Here is a 24,800-nt window from a genome sequence, read left to right as displayed (position 1 = left end):
AATGCAAACAGCTTTGTCAGCAGCATGGAAGTAGCCTGCTGGCAAAACGAGCCTCGTCGGGATATAACACCACGGAGCCAGATAGGTAAACGACATCTCCACATGACGCTGAGTATTCGCGTAGTGATTTCTGCTGAAAGTAGCTTTCCGAAGCCGAGATATTCACTGGTCGGACATAAAAGTGATGTCAGCTTCAACATGGCTGTGGCGGAAGGTTAACAAATACATGCTGTACTTACATTGTGCATGATTTGAATGTTCTGAGTTCATGTTTTTGCTGTCTTTCATTTATTTAACGTGTACTACATTATCACTTTTTTTTTTAAGATTCATTTTTGTAATAAAAATAAACTCTTCACCTCATTTCATAACTGTTTCTCTTTTATCTGATCATAGAAGTGAATCCAGATTTTTGTAGTGGAGCTGATATTATCTTAAATTCCATTAATACTTGTATGACCATGGATGAAGCTCAGCTATGGCAGGAAAGAAAAAAAAAAAAAAGCTGGACACATCAGTGTTAAGTTATTGCATGTGATAACGTGACAAAGGAATGAGAACACTTTATTCCAGTTTCAAGTTTTTTTGGGGCCGAGTTTCAGATTTCTTTTTTTTTCTTTTGCAAGGTTTCCCACAAGAAAAGGGACTCTGACAGACTGACATACACCAAAATATAATTGAAAACGAGGAATCATCCATTTACATTTCGAGCTGAAACTTAAAGATGAGGTCAAATCTGAGCAAGGAGAAATAACTAATGCACATTCATCCATCCATCAATCTTCATCAGGAGCTGAAGTTGACAATTTAGGGTCAGCAGTTAACCTCCAATGCATGTTTTTGGACTGTGGGAGGTACCCAGACCTTCTCGCTTGTGAAAACGCAGCCCCTCCGTCGACTCCGACAGCCACTGGCAGCATATTCTGAGACACCAATTAACCTCACAGGAATGTCTGTGGATTGTGGGAGGAAGCTGGAAAATAAAAAAAACAAACAAAACAAAACAAAACAAAACACAAAACATGCATGCACTGGTTCAGCATGAAAACTCAACAGATCCCAAGCTTTTCATTTTACAAAAGTATGATCACTTGTTATCTGTGTTCAGCCCCTGTTTTAACCTCACATCTTTCTTTCTTACTTGCAGTAGTTTCTTTTTCTGTCACATAGTATAAATATACTTATAATTGCATTATAATTAATCATTATTATCATTTGTTTTGCTTTGCTGCAAGATGACTTTTCAAAATTGTGAATGTAGGACCTCACTTTTGGTAATTTGACACAGATATGAATCTTCCATCCGGACCATTAAGTGGATCTTATCTCATGTTGAGCAACTGAAAGTTTGAGAGGAGCTGAATAAGGTCATCCATGTCTAACTGAAGTCCCAGAATTGTAATCCAAATGTTTCAGGGGAGGCAATTGTTTATCTCCTTCACCGGCTGCGCGGATGACCCCCTGTTGATTCAGCCACTTCAAATATTTATTATACACTAGAAGTTGCCTCTTTGAGGGATTGAGAGACTTCATTGCCAAAAGTGGCGTAAGCTGAGCGCGGTTCTGGTGTATTCCTCGCAGGGTTTCTTCGCTGAGGAAAATGTCAAGCGTGAAGAGGACAGGCACAGAATGCAGCTACGTGTAATGTCAAGTTGTTTATTAAAATGGGTATAATACAAAAGGCTATAAAAAAAAATCCAGAAAGGGTCACCGATATAAAACAACTCACTAAAACAAAATAGCAGCCGTTATATTTAAAGTTTACAGCATACATATGAACAAAAAAAAACAAAAGATGGAATAGAAATATTTCAGCGAGATATTTACAAAAATTACAAATGATAATTTACAAGTTCAAATAGGCTTTTTACATAAAAGGTCAATTAAATAACATAAAACACCTAAAGAGTTTGGTTGGATTGTGATCGATTTGCTGCATGAACGAAGGCTATTTGATGTTTATTATATGTTTTTACCAACAGGACTGTATTTCTAGGGATCAGCCATAACATGATTAAGAAAACTGATTAAAACTCTTATTGGTTGAGTAAGAAGCAAGTGAATATATTACATCCTTAATGTCTACTTGAGTGCGTTAACATCTCCGAAACTGCAGCTCTGGTGGAGAATCAAGTTGTGAAAATGGTCCAGAAAAGATTAAACAGTGAACCAGAGCCAGGAGTACGGGATAAAGAACATACTTGTACTGATACATGCGGCTCCATGGAGGCTTCACGTCTTGATGTAAAATTCACGCCGTGCCTTTTAAGACCAGGTAAACAGGCTCACTGGGAAGTTTACCTGAATTATTAATCATTTGAGTAATGATATTAGTGATACTGGTTCACAAGTTTACATACAAGATGTTTGCACTAATACATTATCAGGCGGATGGTCATAATGTTATGCCCGATCTGTGTAAATTGTTATTTTCTTCAGGATGTTTTAAAAACTTGTTGCTGGGAAAACACAACCTTCCTCCTTAAAGCCCCAGTGAATCACATTTGCTTATTGCTACAATACTTTTGCATATCTTCTGAATAATGTGCTTTTTCTCATAAAAGGCACACGATATAAAGGATCACAGGGCGACTCCATCATTATCTGGGCTTTGAGGTTAACCTTTGCGTATTAGGAAAAAGCTGAAATCCGATTCTCCAGAGCAAAAACATTAATTCACATGTTTCTAGTCCAACAACAGCATGAGTCAAAAATCCTGTTTATGTTGCTATTCAAAGTCAATAAATCGTCTTCAAGCTTGACATGGCTTGCCTTCACTTTCACCAATACGTGTTGGTGCTAATTGTGTCTGAACTTGCCTGAATGTTTGTTTAAATATATAAAATCTTCCAACGTTTATGTTCGAAAAACGGCAACTTCCACAAAACGTTGATATCTTTTAGTAAGTTGCATATTTCTGGGCCTTTTAATTCTCAGAAAATCAAGACTATTTAAATATCACACCAAAATATGATTTCCTGCTCGACTGTTGTTTTCTGCTCATTTAGAAAAATAATAATAATAAATACACATCAACACTACTTCCATCTCTTTAAATACGACTCACTCAGATGCAAAAAGAAGCCTATCCGACGTCAAAAAAGTGAAAGAAAAATACTCCAGATCTATAAGACCTATAAAATCTTACAACGCGGCAGAAACATTATAAATCTGCAGGTATGTACAAACGGCGTCGCTTTCCACGAAAAAAAAAAACCCCAACAAAAAAACGAAAAGAATAAAAATATCCTACTGACCACACACAGCCCGCCAGGGGCCACGGTTCCCTCCAACCTGGAGACCAAACAGCCATGTTATATTTGGCATGGCTTTTCTCTCTCTCATGCTACAAATATTAGCATAAGATTTGGGAGCAGTTTGCTCAGTCCTACTTAGATCCTCTCATGGGGGAACTAACAGTTACAGCTAACTGGGGGAAAAGGTAGTTCAAGCTACTGCGCACTGCCAAAGCCGGGAGAGAGTGAATCCCACACGTTTAAATATGGAAGCTAAAGTAAAAAAAAATTGTGTTGTTGTTGCTGGAGTTCAAGGCAAAAACCTCATACCTTCCTTCCGTTTGCCCTGTGAATTACACGTGTGACATTTTTGTCAAGGAAGCCATTTGTCCATGTTGCTCGTGTTGGAGGTAAAAAAATAAAAAATTAAAAAAAATACAAATTTCGTAGTCCAGCTCGATGTTATTTAAAAAAGAAAGAAAATCCCAGTCTAAGACGCTACCTTAAGCGGTAACCTCCGAGACTTGGGTTCAAGTATATTCCAGGAGATAATACTGGATCGCAAGAGACATTCTCATCGTCCGTCTTGCATGGCTTCAAAAACTCTGAACAAATAAGGATCATTACATCATTTCATGTGCCCCGGGACTTTGGTTTGTAAAATGCTATTAAGGCTAACGACCTGGTTTGCAAAGTGGAAGGGAAGGGTGAGATTCCACCGGCCGGATCAACTCTCCATCAAAGCCTCCCGCTCGCCATAAAATGACAAGTTCAGCTGCACAATCCCAAAATACGGTCACTTTCCATGAAGTGACTCTCCCGTGGTTCATCTTGGAGAGTTCTCTCTAAAGTTGTTTTTTTTTTTTTTGGAGGGGGGGCCCCGAGCCTCCTCCTCCTCCTCCTCCTCCTCCATCCTGCCGGCCCGCTTGAGGATGTTTTCCACGCCACGCCATCAGTTCCTCTCCGAGCTGGGGTAAAGCTTAAACACTTTGTATATCCACTCGGAGTAGAACGCCACGTTCACGAAAAGCGCCGGCTGTGACGAGGCACACTTTGTCCTTTGGATGCTCACGCCGATAATGACTTTGCGCTCGTGTTCCTGGCAAACCAACGGACCGCCGTTGTCCCGCTGTGGGGGGAAAATAATGTACAAAAGAGTGCGCGTATGTTAAAAGTTACCACACCAACGTCAAACGAAACCACAAACTGATGACATGCGACACTGAAGCTATGCTTGAAAAAGGTCAGTTTAGACACTTTATCGATAAACAGGACAGAAAAAGTCGCTGTTTGGGAGATTATTTCTCTATGGTAACACTGCTTTCTGGTAATAGTTGTAATAGAAATGAATTTGTGGGATCAGCAGCAGACCTGAATATGTGGATTGAACACACACAAGCAGCTTTTTCTATGCTGTCGACTTCTGTTTCATTAATTAGCGTACTTTGCGGACGATAAGCCACTTTATTTTTCCCAAACATGCTTTGAACACTGCACAGACGACTCAGCTTTTTAAGGGTTAACGAGCTTCGCAAAGTTGATATGTGGGTGATGCGTTCAGGTGCATCACGTAACTCCGACATTTATTTTTTTCCTTTTTAAATTTGGTGGGTGCAGCTTATATTCCGTGCACTCAATAGTCCAGAAATCACGGTAATCAGTTTTTTAGGCATTTTTCAAGGCGTCCATTATAAGATCTCCTGCTCATCCCACAAATGCATATTCCCTCCCAATGTGAGGAGAAAATAAATACGCTTTGCGAAAAATAGCTTCAACAAAAGAAATAATCTACTTTATGTGCTTAAGAAAATATTAGCCTGTAAAAAAAAGAAAAAAAAAAACCCATCATTTTATTTGCAGCATTAATTTAGAAATTCCAAAGTCGCGATATCATCGTTTGAAACTAGTTAAAATATAAGATTTTTTTTTAAAAGGTACTTTAAGTAAGAAAAGGTCTTACATCACATACACCTTGTCCTCTCTTGCCTCCGGCACAGATCCTCCGGTCGCCGGCGTCTCCTTTGATCCGTGAGCACCGGTCGTTGTCGACCATCGGCATGACGACCGTGTTCATTGCCTCGTCGTGCCCCGTATCTGAACACAAGAGCAGACCCTCGAGTCACAGGCGCCGGAGCCACACTTTCAACGTTAATGATTATTTCCATTGGAAAGTGCTTTGACATATGTGTGAAAGAAGGCAGTACTTTTGGTTTCCCCCCATCCATACATGGTGCAGTTGGTGCCTTCGGTGATGTGACACTCCCTTACCGGAAGATGGATGGTGGATGCGCCCTCAGACACGGGGGCAGGACTACAACAGGTATGAACATTCATGAATTGCACGTAAAAAAAAAAAATCACACTCGAAAAATCGATTTTTGCCAAGATGCGAGACACACGTCAGGAGGTTAAATCCTGGTGAGAAGTCCAGTACTTACTCTGCTAGTTTCAACATAACCAGATTGGATCCCTCGGGCCCGCAGATTAGACGAGAGATGCGCAGCCTTGGGTGGCTGGAAGACTGACTGAGGTTCCGCAGACCAACCTGCACACTGTAATCCCGGAGATCAGGAACACTGGCGGCAACGAGAGGAACATACGGTGAGCGAGAACGTAATGCCAGAGACAAAACATGGTGAAGGAGAAGAAGAAGAAGATGAATATTAGTTTTGCTCACAACTTGCATGTGCAACCCATCCTACTCATTATTCGCTTGAACGATACCTATTAGGAGCGGCGGGCTGCTGTGGTGCAGCGCCCGGGGGTCAAGGGCCTTTGCTCAGGGGCCCACAACGGTAATCTGCCCGCAGTGGAATTTGAACTTGCAAACCTCACGGCACTACATCGCCTCTCTAACCTCTAGGCCAGGGGTGTCAGATGTAAACCCCCCCCGTGGGACCTTGTCCCTATCAAACTAGACCCAAAGCTATGCTGTCGTGAGTTTAAAAAAAAAAAAAAAATCACTGTATTTTGCATCAGAAGGTTTTATTAAAATTCCCTTTATGTTCAGATTTGAGCCATTGTTGTCAGTCAATGTCAATGTTATTTATCACAGAAATGAGAAAATAAGGAAGAATAGTCTGCGTCTTCATGTCGTTTAATCAATATAATAAGAAATAACCTGCTTTTCTCTGAACAAATTAAGCATTTAGGTGTCGATGACTTTGATTTTTCAGATAGAAACAAAATGTAGTGCAGTGGTATTGGACAATAGTAAAGATATTGATGTTCCATTTCCAAACATACCCTTCATCTAAACAACAAAAAATGCTTTTTATATTTGCAAACTCTAAGCATGTTAAAGGAGTTAAAACAATATCCAACAGCCGCTATACACAAAACTGCAATGTCAGCTAAAAAAAAAAGACCTCAGTTGGGGATTCCACCCCGGATCTACACCACATTTTCACTACAGATAAAGGTGAGTTTTCATTAAAGTCACTCCTGCAGAAGATGTAGATACGGCCGACCATGACACACAAGATTACAGAAATCAAACAGCATGCTGAAACTTTTTGTGCACAAATGTCTCATAGTGTTTTGTAGAGGATACAAGCTGGGTGTTGTCTCATGAAAATCAAACTGTAAGGAGTTGGGTATTACCAGGATGTGAAGCACTGTTGGTCGGTCAAAACCCAGTCTTCTCTGATGAGCGAGCCACCGCATATATGAGCCTTCCTAAGAAGAAATAAAAAATATAATTCCATTGATTACAGTGCTTTGCATAAATATTAGGTGATATATATATGTATACATGCTAAAAAAAAATGGAGAAAAAGGACATACTCTCTCTGGATGCTTACAACCCAGCTCCCATCTGTTCCACGCACTTGATGTCCGCCGACGATTCTGGTGTTTATGTGCACAAAGCACGATATCTTGGGCCTCGTCAGACCTAAACCAGAAGGTAAAGTGGACAGACGGATGTAGATTTCAATAGGAAGCTCTCACAACTTCAAACGCCAGGCATAAAATATGATTTTCTTAGTCGGATAATGACAACAGAAGGACTTGATATAAAGGGTTTAAAGTAAAAGCGAGGAGATTAGAGATAACGTGAAGAGGAAGAGGACCAGGCTGGGAGGGAGGGAAGGAAGGAGAGATACTCACTGCTTGGCGGAGGAACCACCGTAGATGATTCACCTGATTGGCGTAAAGCGAGGGGGGACAAACAAAAAAGGAATAAATCAGACCACGGACCATTCACTGACACATAAAGCATGAAATCCCATTGAAAACTACAACCTCTTCTGTTCTATAAAGACTTTTATCTCTGCATCTGGATCCGCGTCGGAGGTTGTGACAGTCATGGCGACCGCGGTAAATAAATTTGCTGAAGAGCTCAAGAACTTCATGGAGGACATGTTTCACATTATGGAAAAATGATTGTGCCGCCATTTATTAAAAAAAGGGTCTCTCCGTCCGTGGCCAGATTAAAAGCAGCCAAAGAGAAATGTGCGCCGTTCCAGCGTGGTGGCAGCACAGACATTGCATCTGTTTGCTGTTTGAGGGTTGTGTATTTTCTGCCAATTGGACCAAACCGCAAGCTTTAACAGATTACGTAAGCCGCCAGGCAAGATTACATGAAGAAACAGTTGTGACATTTTCGCTGAAGTGAACAAAGACTCAATCAATCACGTTTATTTCACGACTCCCGATGATCTCCTTCTGCGTACCAAATGCAATTACATGCTCTTCCAGAAGCCCCGTCCCTCCGACGCTTTGGTGGTTCGCTTCTTTTTTTTTTTTTTTTTTTTTTTTTGATTCTCAAAGAAAATGTGATGCTTAACACAAAGACTGTAAGCACTTTTCCTCTGGCAACAACAGATCTACCAAAAACCTCTAAAGCTCCTTGATTAACACGTTACCTCTCGCTTGTTTGGTCTCGGCATGTTTTTAGTCTTCCAGGTGTTTTTTTTTTTTTTTTTTTGCAACTGAGCAAACCAGAGGAATTCATCGGCTGGCTCACACTCCACATTTGCAGGGAGACTTAAAAACAGGTGCATCGTTTTTGTTGCCTTTCTTCACTCGTGAGGCCAGATGTGATCATTTATAGAAAAAAAAAAATGGATGGGACTTTACTGGAAACAAGCTCATTTAAGTCACTCACAGTGCTTCAGCTTGCAGTAGTCCCAGGCCAGGCGGTTATTTGGATTGGTGTAACACCAGGGGCCGTGTTTGTCCCTGTCCGGGTTCCTGCAGTAGTTCCTCTCCAGCCCTACAGAGGATACTGTAGAGTGAGAATCCCCACTGTAAAACACACAAATACAGATTCTCATGTTCCATTTGTTATTTTGCACGCAGTGTATCAGCACTAGCTCCGGGGGCACGTCTCATAAAGATTCACACACACTCTCCTACTCTAAAAACACACAGCCAAGTGCATGAAGTGATCTGCAAACAGGCACTCCCGGTTCGTGCGTGCTCAAAGTATGTCCGGCAAAGTCCGACGCTAGCTTTTTCTACAAGTAGCGACGGACAATCTACATCTTGCATGGAGTCCGTAGAAGGAAAACTTTTTTTTTTTTTGCGAAGAGTGCTCTTGGGAGTTTGAAAGTATGCAGTCGAATCGTTGAGCAGGGCTCAGCCCAGCAGGAGCCACATCCTCCATGGAACTGCTCGGTCGCGCTCTCCATTGGTAGGAATTCCCATCATGGCGTGTCTCCTTACAGTGTTCTACTTGGCTGTACGAGAATTAGTCGTAAGAAGACCCCCCCCCCCCCAAAAAAAAAGCAATTACAAGGTTGGAGTTTTGAGCGCACACATGCAGGAAGAACGCTAGGCGATGAGCTACAATTTGTCAGGGGGTGTAGATAATTCCACTTCCCAGGAGAATGTTAAACAAGCTGTAGCCCTCGGCCGTTTTTCCTGGGACGACCCTTGACCTTGAGCAGGGCAGACTTGCTGGCAGCAGTCTATGCGAGGGAGCTGATTGGCTTTGATCTACTTTCCACAGAAAAGCACTTCCTGGGGTCACGGGTGAGCTCTGGAACATGTCCATCTGTCTGTGCCATTTTGGCTTTTAAAATTCTTGTAAATTAAGTAATTCCAACAGCCTGACTTCAGCATGAAGTAACGGCCCCGGAGTACACAACCTTCTCCGTAGGGATGCGTGCCTCGGACAGCACCCCGAGGTTTCCTCTCGTCAGTTAGATGAATAATAATTGGACCCGGTATTGACCCCTGAGGAACCCCCCGATTTCCTCTCGCTGTTTGTTTTCACTGCTTAGCCTCGTTGATATGAAAGGGATTTTTTTTTTTTTGCGAGGCAATGGGAGCTAAGTTGTCAACAAACACTCATCAACGGAGCTGAGAAGAATGTCAGCCTCTTTAGGAAACAGGTTTGACAAACAAAATTCTTTGCAGGAGAGGGAAAAAAAAAAGAAAGAACAAAACAACTTCATTAGTTACCTGGTTATATGATGGGACCAGTCTGCACAGGGAATCCCAGACCGGGTTGTGGATAAACTGCCTCGGTACATCTCTCCATTGTCCTCGTAACACTCTGAGGAAGAATAAAATACTCATTTTTTTCCAAGAGTTTTAAAACACCACAAATGACATTTGGCTGTTTGCTTATCTTCATGGTTTGGATCAGTTTAATGACGATCGATGTGAAACTTGTGGTTTACATTATAGTTCTGAACATTAAATATTTCCTCAACAGATTTTAGGAGAACGTTTTTTGACACCTGTGGTCTTCTGATATGTAAAGCAGTGAAACATGGGAAATGGCAGCAAGTGGTACTGCCAAACTCTGGTGAGATGGAATTTACTCGGCCATGTTCTGTGAAATAAATCAGTCCTGAAAAGAAATTGTAATAATACTAACTCACAGGAACATGGCCGAACTTTTCAAGCATCTGCAGGTCGGTACTTCAATCACATTATTCAGGGAAACAGCATGGACATTCCTATTGTAAGTGACGGGATACTCAGAAAAGGCTTCAAGCAGTCTTAAGGGAAAACTTCAGCTTTTCCTTTTAGCGTTGGATGAGAAAATTGGCACCAGGCAAAGTATTGAAATTGCAATAAAAAGGAGAAAAAAAGCCATCCTTAATAGTGTTGTTGTTTTTCTTTCTTATTGTCGTATTTTCCAAGTACAGGCCAGATTGTTTCTTTGCTGTGATCTGTGGTTTCTAAAAGCTGCTCAGTAACCAAACAGTGAGGACACCTTCAGGCTTTTGAAGTTTGACAGAGGCGTTTCTTCGATTTTTAGAGGAAGCCAGACCTTGTTTTCTCTGGATGTATTTACATATTCATGAAACACACACAAATGTTGCTCATCCCCTTGTGTAATTCTTGGCAAGAGAGCAAAAAAAAAAAAAAAAAAAGTGCAATCCCCAGAATAGTGTACATTGTTCCCTCACATGTGAAGTTATAATTTTACCGATTTTTTGCGAGGCCTCTGCATCACATCTGGGGATGTGGGTGCAGTTTGCCGTCCTCTGATTAGGGTCTGTCGTGAAGCACCATGGGTAATCCGCGCCGTCGGGGTTCCGACAGTAATTCTCTCTGAGATCTCTGTAACACACACACGGACTACAATTTAAATGATGGTGCCAATGATTTAGTTTTCCTCCAGGAAAGCTCCTGCGAGTGTCTCTTTCATCTCTCGCCGGTTATGCATTTTGACACGCAAACAGAATAAGTAATCTCCCCCCATGCTCCAGAGAGGGAAGTGATTCCAAGATGTCGGCCGCCATAAAGCAATCATTACTCACTTGCACTGGAAGTTTTGAGGGAGAAAAGTGTGGTTATGGGGGAACTGGGAGTCCCAACGCTGACATGTCACGCCCTCTGGAGTGACATTCATCGTCCCTTTGTAATCTGTGCCTTTCCCCTGGATGCAGGACATTGTGATGTTCACATCGGATTCCTCGCTGGGGTCTGAATCTATCAGGGGAAAAAAAACAAAAAAACAAAAACGTATGTGTGAGAGGAAGCATGAGAAAAAGGGGGAAGTCACCAAAAAAAAAAAGGCGAGGTGCAAAGACTGAAGGAAGGAATGAGGGAGGGAAAGAAGGAGGGAAATATTAATCCCCAGAAGAATGTGTCATGTTTAACCTAGAGACAGATGATCAAAAACAGTAGCGCTCCCCCCTTGCGTCTATTGCGATAGGAAACTTTGTGTATTCATAACACCGGTGCCCCACATTCTTGCACGTAGGGACATCCACAGCAACAAAAGAAAAAAATGTGTTTAACTCGCTGGAAGCGTGCGGTGGCATGGTTAGCACCGTGCAGACGTCCCAAGGTCTGCTGACGTTTACAGCCGTCGCTTTGAAATTGGACATGAAACATCTCTGGAGGGTTTTGTTTATCGGTTGGCAAAAGATATCGAGCCCGCCCGACTCTGGGCAACTTTATCCGGCGGCAAACTATTCCAAACATTTTCAGATGGAATTCTGCTTTTCAGCAGTCCAGGGGTAGCAGAACACAGGGAGCGACTTCTTCCCTCCGGATTTCTGTCTCTGTTTCTTTAGCCTTTGACAAATGAGATGGGAGAAGATGGAGGAGGGAAAAAAAAGGGGGGGGGGGGGGGGGGGGAATGTTCTGAGGCAGAAACGGCAGAAAGGTGGGTGGAAGAGAGGGATTCTTTGACTTGATGTAATGCATGCCAGTGTCTGTGTGCACTGTGTAGTACAGGTCAGTGGTTTTTATCTTTGTGAGGGCAGGCATTGAGGGATGCACACATCTGGACAAATGCAGATCCTCCACCCTCCACCCTCCCTGTAAATCATAACATGTACTGTAAAATACATGTGTGTGTGTCTGACAGAGACGGAGAGGGATGCTCCGTGTGTTTGCCGCTTCGCATATGGGAATATTTCAATGTACATTCACTGAAAAGTGAAGCAATTCTCCATTGGCTTAACCCCCTGTTTGGTCTTCGCTGCTTTTCTTTCAACTCTCTGTATTTTATATTACACGTGAAGGGAAATGTTATCCAAACAGCCAGTCAGTCCGACTCTGCCTACTGTGCTGAGTCAAGTGGAATTACATTATCCCGTATCCTTTCAGTGAGATACGTCTCAAAAAGTATTCAGGCACAGTAAAAAAAAAACTGCTGGCAGCTTTGCAACACAGCTTCTTTCCATGACAGCAAAACTTCAATTTGAATTGTCCGTCCGTAGTTTCACATTTCTCACAGGATGGTTCTCCAAGATCTCTCAGAGCTATTGGAGTTCAGATCTGGTGAAGGCTGTAGCGTGTGAGTCACATCGTTTTGCATTCATCAAACTTTCATCCCCCCCCCCGGGTCTTGTAAGGAAGCATCTGCAGTTGTTTTGCCTGTTGCACATTCATCCAGGTCGTGCCTTCAATTTGTCAGAACGTGTCAAGATTTCAAACACAAAACACACACACACACACCACCGAGAACAACCGTCAGACCTTCAAAAGGACGCCTTGCCATAGCAGTCTCCATCGTAACCCTCCACTTTGTAGCCCTGAGAGGTTTCAGTGAAAAAAACTTCCGACTCTCTGGAGTCAGACCTTCTCCTCTACAAACAACCTATTTACTCCTTCTTGTTGAGGTAGAAGGATCCGAAGCCGGATACCACAAGAAACACTCAAGCCGGATAAACAAAAGTCCTCTGAGACTCTGCAGGGGAGAAAGGCAGATTCCAATTCAGTTTGCCACATTTAAACCTCAAAACCACCAAAGTCCTGTACATAACAAATCCCCTGGCCATACTTGGCATGGCATCACCAAGATCAACCTTCATATTCTAACTGGTCTTGATTAAAGGTGACATGGATGAGAAGATGACAAACAGAATCACAAGTGAGAGAAAACACTTATTATGTCTTGTGTGTTTGAACGATTTGTCTGTGAAAGCCGAGCTTGAGAACTGGAGCACGCAGAGTGCACTATATTTCTTACCACACACAGTGATGTTGCAGTACTCCCACTGAGTTTTGGGATCCATGGTGTAGCACCATGGACGGAGACGATTATCTGGATTACGGCAGTAGTTGTCCCTTAAATCTTTGTCCCGATACCTGAGAGAGAGAGAGAGCGAGGGAGAGGGAGAGAGAGAGAGAGAGAGAGAGAGAGACAGAGAGAGAGAGAGAGAGAGAGAGAGAGAGAAAGGAAATAGATGAAGCAGGAGAAAAGCAGAGAGAGAAGTAAGTCATAACAACTGGTGAGGTTTACCTCTCTGGAGTATTAGCGTCATTTATTCAAGCATCTGTCATGGGTGTGTGCTGGTGGTGTCTGTGAGAAAGATTACGGTGTGATTTGCAAGCTTACTTTTTGGGCTGGATGCGGTGTTTGTGAGGTCTGGCTGAATCCCATCTCTGGCACTCCCTGCCGCTCTCTGTATGGTCCATTTTCCCCCGGTACCTCTCCCCATTACAAGTCATGCAGACTTCTACCAATAAAGAAACAACAGTTATCAAAACGTTCCCTCTGCTGAGGAATGCAAACAGATGCCTGAGATTTAAATAGAAACAAGCCCAGTAAATTATTGAGGAACTGCCTGGATTGTACTTATCCAGCGGCGAGGTTTTTGCGGGGGCCTCACCTTCTGAACACTGAGGTATGCCACACTCCTCGGCTCGGACGTTGGGGTCTGTGGTGTAGCACCACGGACCACCAGGATCGTTGTTGGGATTCCGACAGAAGTTCTCCCTCAGGTCCTGCGTCGGGTACCTATCGGGATAAAACCTACAGGAGCGCAGACGGGCGTTATTAAAAGTGTTAACTGATACTGTAAGCTGTGCAAATAAATTTTCACGAGTGCTCGCACACCCGGCTGCTCCGGCAGTGTATACAAGTACAGCGCAGTCCTCTCAATGACAAACCAAATAAATTCATAAGGCACTGACGCGGAGTGAGACGACACAAAAAAAAATTAAATGCGAGCCCCCCCCCCAGTGTGACTGGGTTTTACATTCACATCCAGGAATTCCCCAGTCATGGTAATCACATGCAAAGAGTGCAATTGATACGTTTCTACCCTCCAGATTTGCACCTTTTGCATGATCGCCTTACTGATTCCGACCATATCACCTGCTATTCAAGTGTGAAGCAGGCAGACTGTCACAGGACAGTAACCACCAACAGCACAGAACAATGCTACGGACCACTTGAAGCCACCCAAGCAGGTCTTTTTGCTGGCAGCCTTTGAACACGTTAAAACCCAATCCCTCTCCGTCAGCTTGTACATCACTTCAGTGCGAACAAGACCATGATAAAGTAAAAAGAAGAAAGAGGAGGGGGAGCAGGAGGGGGGGGGGGGGGGGTCCGGCTATTCCAAACACATGGCCTAAAACAAAGGAAGAGGCATGGGATCTCTGTACTAAATGGACAGTGTGTGAAATTTGTCTTCTGTCAGGGAGCAGGATGACAAAAAGCTGGTATGTCAGCACCCCCTGATCCGTGCCGACCGCCTCCACCCCTCCTCCCCTCCCACCCACCGAGACACTGAGGGACGACAGAAGAAGAAGAAGCGCTGATGAAGTGTCAACGGGATGTGAAAAGAAACAAGCCAAGTGACTGATTTAAGCATAATGGAGTGAGTGAGGAGGCTGGAGTTCGTCGTTTAACTGATGATGTAAGGAAAACTATGGAGGAAAGTGAGAAAAAGAAAAACAAGCAGAGCCCACAATCCCTTCAGCAGCCAGTCTGAACGCTCTACCACAAGCAATGACTCTTGCGGTGGGGATCTGCTCTACATTCTACAATAATGCACAACGTTATTCAGTCCAGAGGTGGAAGAAATCGCAGGCCTCTAACTGGGAGGAAGAGGAGCGAGAAAGCAGCGGAAGACCTTCCAGCCATACAGCCATTCCTCCATGTGTCAAAAATATAACAAGGTTAGGTCTAACAGAAACGTTTCACTCAGCGTATGCAACTAAAACAAAACACTTGTTCCCTCCTCTGAAGACGGCCCGGGGGCCAAAACTCACATCTGTTGTGTGTAACTCACAAGCTCAATATACTGTATTTCTATCATAATACAATATCCTAATTTATAAATGGAATTACAAGATTCCTCGCTTTGAAAAAAAAAACCAAAAAAAGGTTGCATCTGGTGAGACTCTGTAAAAAAAAAAAAAAAAAAAAGAAAAAGGCCGCAGCATGGGAGCAAGTTAGCCATAATGATGTTGTGCTAACAGATGTTGGCCAGTTATTCATCTCGTTGCCAAAGTCTGTTCCCTTCGGAGCCCATGCAGACACTGTGCACACATGCTTCATTCTGTGGGCCGACTAAACATACTGGCTGGATTCTGGATATCGCTAAAGATGAGATCTAGGACTGAAGTAACTCTTGCAAAATGTCTCGCGGTGCACACACACACACACACACACACACACACACACACACACACACACACACACACACACACACACACACACACACACACACACACACACACACACACACACACACACACACACACACACACACACACACACACACACACACACACACACACTCACACAGAGATACAGACACACACCTGGAGAAACAAATGTCGTAGTACAAGACGGCATCCAAAGGAATAAATATCCTGAGATTAAAGAAAAGCTGCATTTACAATAGTCATTTATATGGACGAGCAATTTTGTAGATTGATGTGCTACTATGCGAGTGATATTAATCCCTTTATTGAATTTCTGGGGAAAAAGAAGACAGTATAGTCTTATCGCTAGGTGCCATTTGTAATTTACTATGCAAGTTGGGAGTTGCCAAGAGTTTCAGTCATTGTTGGATTTATTATTTCTATTAAAAGGTTTCGTTTTTTGTGTTGGATGGAACAGAGCAGGGGGGTCAAACATAAGGCCCGTGGGCCAAAAATGGGCCGCAAAACTCCAAGAATTGTACCAAATTTCTCAGAAAACACGAATCATTTTTAACAAATTGCTAAAGCGTAGCGTACATAACACAACATTGAGACTTGAGCTGAGCTATAGAAGATGCAACTATGAAAGTTAATGCAAAATAGCATTAACCTCAAAGCCATGCTGTCAGGGTGAGTTTGTAAAAACTTGCATAATCCCACAGTTTTGTTTGGACATTTGATGTTTTTTTGTCGAAATCGTTGTCACTTTTAGTAGTAATTGTTTAATTTAGAAAATATTGACATTTTTATCACTTTTACTCTGTGCCACAACAAAGAAAGTTTCAATCTAAAGGTTATTATGGCACTATTTTACCTAAACTACAATGCATTTGACACACTAGTCATCATCAAGTAACACAGAAAACTATGAAAAGATCTTGATCTCAATGATCTAATACTGAGCACTGAGCTTCAGCAGATATCCAAGAGGCACAAGTATCTCTATAAAGAAAACTTTTGTTACCTGCCTCTGCAATGATCGCTTTAGATTGGGTTATTCTACTTTATGGATGATTTGGAAAGTCAAAATGTAAAATCACTTCTATGATTTAACGCTAAACCAAACCAAAATTCAAAGCAGGGTATGTTTCTAATATCTGCTACTGCTGCATGAAACTAAATCCTTCCTCTGAGCAATCACGCTCCAGTTCTGGCAACTTCCACCGGCATTGTTGGCAATGTGCTCTGAAGTGCCTGAGTTTGTGTGTCTAATTCATTTCATGACTGAGTGGATGGTTTTAACGTATGTTTCAACATTGTTAGCGTATATAGCCTCGGCCATTAGAGTGGACAGGAGTGGTCAATGATTTATGATTTTTTTATTTATTTTTTGGGACCGTTCGTATTTGGCTATGTGGTTAATGCCAGATTTTGTCGAGTGACAAACTAAGTGCCATGATTTACAACTGACTTTAGGGATGATTTAGAACATCAAAAACTAGAACTATTACGTCGTGCAACTTCAACCCGATCCGAAACCCCAAAGTAGTTGCCGCTCACAGACGTTCAATTGGAAATTGAGTGAACGGATGTCCCAGAGGAGGAAGATAAATTATTCCAGTGTCATCTATTGTTATTATTATTAATAGGAGAAATGTTCCATTCCATTCTCCGCGCTTGGCTGGGCATCAGTACACACTTCCTTTCAGTGCCCTGGTTCAAACACTAAATATAGACAACAGGTGGAAGTCCCATTCCTGGAAGGGAACCTCCTGAGGGATTGCCCCCGCCCTGCGGCGATCGGTCAAGCATGAAAATAATAGTTACCTGAGACTCAAATGGTGCGTGGTTCATTATGGTGGTAATTCTCACACAGCGGGGCTGTCCCATGTTGGGTAACCCCACGGTGGCACTAAATCTCCCTTAAGCAAAGCTCCCTCTGACCCTTTGAAAGTTGAAAAGTTGCTGACAGGTAAGGACGATAGAGGTCCCTGAGACCTCTGTAAAAGGGGACTGGGACCATGTGTCAAATAAACAATGACAAAGGAGTCCGAACACGAACAAGCGCTTTTCCGGAGAGTGATGAGAGGAGCAGGGGAGTGGGGGGGGGGGACGGGGACCGACACTGCAATCTGTTTTAATTGTTGGCGTTCAAGCCGACGTGTATTTTTCTCTCGGCTGGACGTCAGACGGAACGTGACCAGAGCCTATAAATCCATGCGTCTTCTTTCTTTCATTCTAAATCCCCCTCTATTGTTCTCTCTGCACTTCTTTAAAACCCCTATTGCTCCGTCTCGTGGCCTCACCCCCCCCCGCAGCAGTTAAAATAACTTGTGACTAATGAGCGCTGCTAACGAGATGCTGGCACCGAGTCACGGGGCTTGCCTCGCTGTGGCTGAGGGAAAACATCTTTGGGACACACCTGATGGCCTACGGTGCTGCTCCAAAAAAAAAAAAAAAAAGAATAAAGAAAACAACTTCATCGGGGACGACATTTCCGCATGTGTTGAAAGAAATCTGACTTAACTCTGGATAAACGTTCAACTGTCTCGGAGTCCCCACCTTCCCTTAACCCCCGAGGTGCAAGGGGAAGGACTTAACAGCCATAAATCAGAGGCCGCGGCCTGCGCAGTATCAAGACGCAGAGAAACGGCGAGGGGAGCATCCAGGAAGGTGGCGGAGGCCTCCGGATTACTGATACCAGCTTTGAAGTCTGACGCTTCACTATCTAGCGAGGGGAAGTGAATGGTTCACACATCCCACTACTCCCTCCCTGAAAGAAAAAAACAAACAAACAACAACACTGACGAGCGACGTACCCCCCCCCCCCCTAACTTCACGGTGACAGACGACTGCTTGTAACTGTCATTACGCTTGTAAATAGCCTCAATTCTCATGCAGACATGAAGCGTCTTAAGTTAAAAAACACAAAAGAAAACCAAACAGGACTTACGTGTGTTCATTGATGTTATTATCTGACCAAGCTTGGCAAGTGATGTTCGACTTTGTCCAAGACCTCCTCCCTCTGTAGTTGTCCTTGGTGCCGATGATACACTCCCTAACGTAATCTAAGTGAGAGGAAAAAAAACCCAAATAAATATATATCAAAAAAAAAAAAAAACATCCACGGAGGAGGAGTGGATTAGAACCGGGGCAGAAATACAGAGAAGGCTCTCACTGGACTAAATACAGACAAGTTCACTAAACACTGGCATTAATGGATGATATATTTTGAAAAATCAAAAAAAACAAAACAGTAAAGATAAAGAATGTTTTATAACTATATGGATACACAGTATATTAACTTATATATTTATATATGTAAGATGAATACTGGACCAAATGACTAGTTCAATGGTACAATATACTCCGTTACAATTACAACCATGAAGACAGAACATATGACAAAGGAAAGAGACTGTACACTCGACTCCCTAGAAAATGTAAAGAATACCATCAAACTCTATTGTCCTTGTTTTTGTTTTGTGTATACACATGTATTTCTTGTCGTCTATGATGTAATCACGAAAAACGTTAAAGAAAATCATCCACCAGTTTTTTTGTTTTTTTTTTGCTTTGATGCAACCTGCTGGCGTGTTCTGCTTACATGATGCTGCATTTCGACGATTCAAAGTTTATCACAGCTACAACCACCTGGACTATATTTTCCCTTGTATGGTCAAAGAGACTTTTTTTTTTTTTTTCTTCACAGCCAGTATTTAGTACGTCCAAGTGTGTGTGTGTTATTCCAAAAACAGACAACCCCGTGAAGTTCATTACATGTCACCGAGGGGAGTTTTTGTAAATTTCGCAGTAAACTAAAAGTGCTCGGATCCACAGCTTGCGCTTGAGTTCACTTTGGCGCTTTGGCTGTAAACAATACTTTTTTTTTTTCTCTCTTTCTTGTTTACACTTAGCTTAAGTGTGCTGCGTGTTTATGCATGCGACTTTCCCTCAACAGCGCGATTAAACAGCAGGGGGGGCGGTGAGGGGGGAGTCTTTTATTATGTCAACAGAGACAACCAAAGACCTTAAAAAGTGAAGGCACAATCCCCGACAAACAAGTGCAAATCCCTAGCTGCGCCTCGATGTTCTCATGAGAATTAAAAAAAAAAAAAAACTTGGAAAAATAGTGACATTTACCTTTTTTTTCATACAAAGTACAGTTTATGTAGGCTTGCTTCTGCACACCGTGGGTGAAACGGTCGAAAGGAAGCAAGTGGCATTTCCTGTTGTGCCTTTGAAAGTTGAAAGCCCTGTGTAAAAAAAAAAACAACAAAAAAAACGCACGGGAAGTAGTTGGGAGATGGACGAATGATAAACAGCAGAAAATATGTAAATAAGTATTTGGAGAGGAGAAGAAGAGGGGCTGAAAGTGAAGATGTGGAAAAAGCTGGGCGCCTGAAGTCGAGAGAAAACGTCGAAGTACGACTCACCGGCAGTTGAAGTTTTTCTTGACCTTGTTGCATTTCCGGGCGCAGTGTTCCTGCGAGCGGCCCTTTCGTACCAGTGCCGGCTGTGGACAGTCTGTGCAAACCAGCATGTGGCTCTCCGTCTTTTCATACTTCTGCAATAACTGGTGCGACATTCTACAACAACCTGCAGGACACAGGGACGCAACATGAGCGGGATTGCTGCCGAGTATTGAAAACTTCTAGATAGTAAATGCCACGTTAATCATTACCAAAGCCTAAAATAAAAAAAGTTATTGGCGCCTACAGTTTTTCATGTGTCAGTGTAATTTAAGAGAATGAGCGACCGACAGGGTGTACGGCCCCAATTACATGACAATGTCTCATGTGAAAATCTTTTTTGTGTGTGTGCAACACTTGTCTGTTTACTTAAATACCGCAGAAATGCAAAAAACAATGTCGTTTTCATGTTTTGGAGCTGTTTGTCTTCTTGCAATAGGTGTGCAGAGAACAATACTCAAACATTAATGACGGCGAGCACACAGATACTGGCATGGACAGTCGGATTTCTATTACGGGCAACTCTCAACAATAAAACGACCACGTCTCAGGAGAACATGGACTGTCTGGGAGCCATGACACCCCAGAGGCCGCCATTTTTGTTATTGTCAAACTACTACTGAAGTGGTAAAAAAGGCAATTTAATTGTAGCCAAGTAAAAATCCCATTCAAGAAAGTGGCTACAAAAGAAATTCTGCCAAAGCAGTTGGCAAACAAACCCAAATTCAATACACTAGACTTCTTGAAAACTATTTATGTGACCAAATCAGCGACAATACTGTTTCAGATTATGAAGGCATGTTAATAAATGCTTGTTTCTTTGGTGTCTATACCTTCAACGCTACATGAACACTTTACATTAATTTAATTAGGTTCAGTTTGATAAAAAAAAAAAAAAAAAAACCTGCTTCCAATCCTGCTTGGCATGATTTATTGTGATTCATTGATACAAGTATGAACAGAACAATCAAACCTTCTTGCAAGTAAAACAAGTCTCTTTCATTCATTTTGTTTAAGTTGGTGGAATAAAAGATCTTTTAAACCATTTTATAGAATAATGTAAATAAAGAATGCTCCGTTTAGCTGATAAACATTCCCTTCCATAGATCTAAAACCAGAATCTGGTGACCAAAGTAGCATAATATCATTCATATTGAGCTTTCTTGCTGCGTATTCTTGTGAAAAGTTGTATGTGGTCAGGAGCACATGTTGGAAACTACCTTTATGGTATGTCAAGAGAGATTTTGAAGACAACAAATGACTTCATGTAAAAAAAGAAAAATACAAATTATCTTGATTTCCCCTGGTGGCTGATTGGTCCTAAATCCCAATGTTAGCACAAGGTGAAGATCATCAATGTCATGTTGTTGATGACGTGCCGCTTACACGTATTTTTTTGTGTTTTCTGTTACAGAATTCTTTCACTTTTACTATGTAAGACTATGTAGTTTTCATGTTGGGTCACTTGTGGGCGCTGTTGGTATTTTGTAATCAAACCACAGATGCGTGCGCGGACAACAAAATGCTCGAAACATTCCCACTGGTGAGGACATGGATATTCGCGTGGACAGATGAAAACGAGGAATGGTATTGTGGGCTGTTATTGTCCAACTGTTCACGCACGTGCCAAAGAATGACCATTTTTAACAGCGAGAGGAAGCGATGAAGCGTCATCCTACGTCTAAACCCAGAGAAGTGCGTTTCCAAATCCGTCACAGAGTGCCCAGTGATGTCGAGCTCATGACCACTGACCGATTTCGAAGTCTCGTAGATGCGTATTGCGACTTCTTCACGAGAACTTGAGCGAAACACTCGGAGGCCACGTTTTATTGCCGCTGTAGAGATAAGAACTGGACGGAGACAGACTGATCTGCGGGAAAAATCCAACGGGGACGACAAGCAGGCGTGAACCTTTCCTTCAGGGCACGGCTGAGTGGGAAGTGGAGTTATGACAGTCGTCCACTAATGGAAGCGTTCGCTTCAAGCCTTGTGCTTGATGGCGTGTTAGCAACGACCATTGCGAGCTACTCGCAAACTCTACAGCAAAAAACTCAGACTGGACTTCAGCTGGGGTAGCAAGTAGTTTGGTTTATGCGTCAGAAAAGAGGTTTGAAGTGTATCCACTCATAAAAATATTTTATATTTTATTACATTCAGAGAAAGACGAAAATCTGCTTTTCTTTCAACAACTCTCGCTGTCCTATGGTCGTCATAATGCCGACCTTTCCACATCACCGCAGATAAAATTCCGGTATCTTAAAAATTCGTGACCCTGCAAACGGCCACGAGAAAGTCTTATTGGACGTCATGCTATTTTACGACAGCAATGCTCACATGAGTGACAGTCTAGGTTGTTTTGATGCAATCGGATTTCAGTATCAAAAGGCGAGAAATAAGCTTTTTTTTCACCCCTTCCAAATAATAAAGTGTCAAGAATAAAATTTTATGTATCGTCCCAGGTTTTGGCACACGGGAAGACATGGCCAGTATGCGGGGAAAGTGGAAAACTTGTCAAAAAGGACATATTACGATTCATTCTTTGATACGTTATTTATAGGGTCTTCACCGAGAGGCATTTCTCAGGAAGAAGAACATCAAAAAGGGAATTCTATCGTTGCAAAGATGTGGCACAATGTCTTCGGAATCCAATCAGGTTCAACAGCAGGACAAAACCATATTTTAAGCTTAAATCCAACCGTGATACAAATCATTCTTTTCTTTTTTTTTCTTCTTCTTCTTCTTTTTACCTACTGGAAAAAGTTAAGAGCCCATCCTTCAGCTGAAAGCAGCTCCGGTGTAAACACTGCTTCGCCATGCTGCGCCGACGTTCCGTGTTAAGACACAAGAAGGTTTATAATCACGGGCAAGTGCCACATAAATCCCGCGGGGAGAATCTCATGCTACCGGGTTAGAGCACCGAGAGCCTACACAAGGCGTCGCACGTGTGTGCGTGTGTGGGTACTGGGGATATTTTAAACTGTGGATCATTTAAAGGCTCCTCGTGGTCGAAAATGGATTTTTTTTTTTTTTTTTTTTCGGGGAGGACGCATTATTAATGTTTGGGCTCAGCTGGACCACATCTGGCACTCATCATGGTGTTGTTGCAGCCCTGATGTCTGGCCGGCCTGCTCAATTAGATTTCACTTAAGTCTCTTCCTCTCCTCGCACTCTGCGACTCGTGCTATCTCCAAAATCCCAAGCGTTTTCCTGAAGTCGGGGATTAGAATTGGAAGGTGCTCGGCCAGCGAGGGAGGTGAGATTTAATGAGGAGGAGGGGCAGTCGAATCAAGTATCTGGGTGAGGCATGAGAAAATAAAAAATGAGAAAAAGAAATTGCAGGTAGGAAAAGGTGAAAGATCTTCCACTTAGTGTCATCTGGAGAAGTGTTTAGCAACGCTTCCGAAGGTAAAAAAAAAAAAAAAACATCTGAATGTAATAATAGTAATAAGCCTGATCATGAAAAATAGGAATTTTAACTCAGTGTCTTGGTAAAAAAAATAATAATATAAAAAAGAAAAGAAAATTCACCTCCATGAACAACATGGGGAGCAGCAGGTTAAAGGTGCGCCTCTGTCTGGGAATTAAACGGACATTACATCTGCTTCAGAGAGCGCAAAATGTGGCAGTGGGCTCAGGAGCCAGATGTTTACCCCCCTCGCTCACCTCACATCCCCACCCTCTCTCTCTCTCTCTCTCTCTCTCTCGCTCTCTCTCTCTCACACACACACCTTTTCTATCACTCTATCGGGACCCAAATACCACAGAGCATTTTACTCTCGTCAGCTCAAGGGGGGGAGGTCAGAGGTCAGGGTCGGCTCCCCCTGAAGGTGGTAACTGTGGATTCAAGTGCTTAGCTCAATGACATGTCAGCAGGGTGGATGCGAGCCACCGGGTGACCTGTACTTCCCAGAGAGAGGGAGCGAGCGAGCGAGGGAGGGGAGCCACAGGGCCTGCACCGGGGTGCACCAACCCATCGTGTGCATGCACCCTAGGGTACTTCCTCTCTGGGGGGGGGGGGGGGGGGGGGCTGGCGTCGGGCCAGCAGATGCAGGAGTGTCTATTACTGAAATGGCCATGACCTATATATATATATATATAAAACAAAAGTTTAATGACAAAGCAGTAACCTCTGCTGATGTACCTCAAACCAAGAGCTTCGGCTCACATTCACACCTTTAGGCAGGATAACCGAATATGGTTGGACATAATTCATTTTAATCATTTTAAACTCCATTAAATAGTACATCACTCATTACACTCAATCTGATATCACTGATCTACACTTCTCATGTGAAACAGTGGGACCTCCAGGGGTAAAGGTGGAGTTCAAAAGAAGTTGATTGATGAGCTGCTGAATCTTTTTTTCATTCAGTTTTACACCTACCGAGCGAGTTGTTCATTGTTTGGCAACAGGGTGTTTGGTGCACTCCAGAAAAATAGCCTTGAGTAAGTTCTCTGCACGAAAACCTCAACTTCTGCAAGACAAGGCTTGTGAACAACCTGGCAGCAATGTGCACATATGGGAGCTGAAAGTGTGTCTATTTGTAGACTTCAAATAAACTTGTGACAGTGTTTTATGAACACAATAAAAGTTAGGTGGATTTCTTGAAAGTACTTAATAAAACACACACGTGCAGATATGTGGCATACACACACAAAAAAACAACATAACTCTTACCTGTGTCCACGAGAGTGACCACAACACACACCAAAGCTTGGTAAATCCATACGTTTGTCCTCATGGCTGTGAAGTGTGGAGCAGGTTACAATCCGGGATTAAGTGAGCGACTGTTTG

General features: G+C 42.7%; 1 protein-coding gene across 1 annotated transcript; it reads right to left on the bottom strand.

Moving 5' to 3' along the window:
• Positions 1-4,188: 4,188 nt before the first annotated feature.
• Positions 4,189-24,747, bottom strand: LOC308146399 (hepatocyte growth factor-like; the record flags this gene model as incomplete). Its single annotated transcript, XM_080518189.1, has 18 exons — positions 4,189-4,365; positions 5,197-5,330; positions 5,441-5,547; positions 5,675-5,812; positions 6,840-6,914; positions 7,023-7,131; positions 7,347-7,379; positions 8,347-8,486; positions 9,648-9,741; positions 10,627-10,778; positions 10,961-11,132; positions 13,126-13,244; positions 13,495-13,615; positions 13,769-13,911; positions 18,487-18,601; positions 19,677-19,789; positions 19,970-20,132; positions 24,684-24,747. The coding sequence occupies 18 exons, from the start codon at positions 24,745-24,747 to the stop codon at positions 4,189-4,191; spliced, it is 2,169 nt and encodes a 722-aa protein (XP_080374315.1).
• Between the last annotated feature and the right edge of the window lie 53 nt (positions 24,748-24,800).

The sequence above is a fragment of the Blennius ocellaris genome, assembly GCF_963422515.1.
Source record: "Blennius ocellaris genome assembly, chromosome: 22".
NCBI lineage: Eukaryota > Metazoa > Chordata > Actinopteri > Blenniiformes > Blenniidae > Blennius > Blennius ocellaris.
This window is presented reverse-complemented; position numbering and strand designations above follow the sequence as displayed.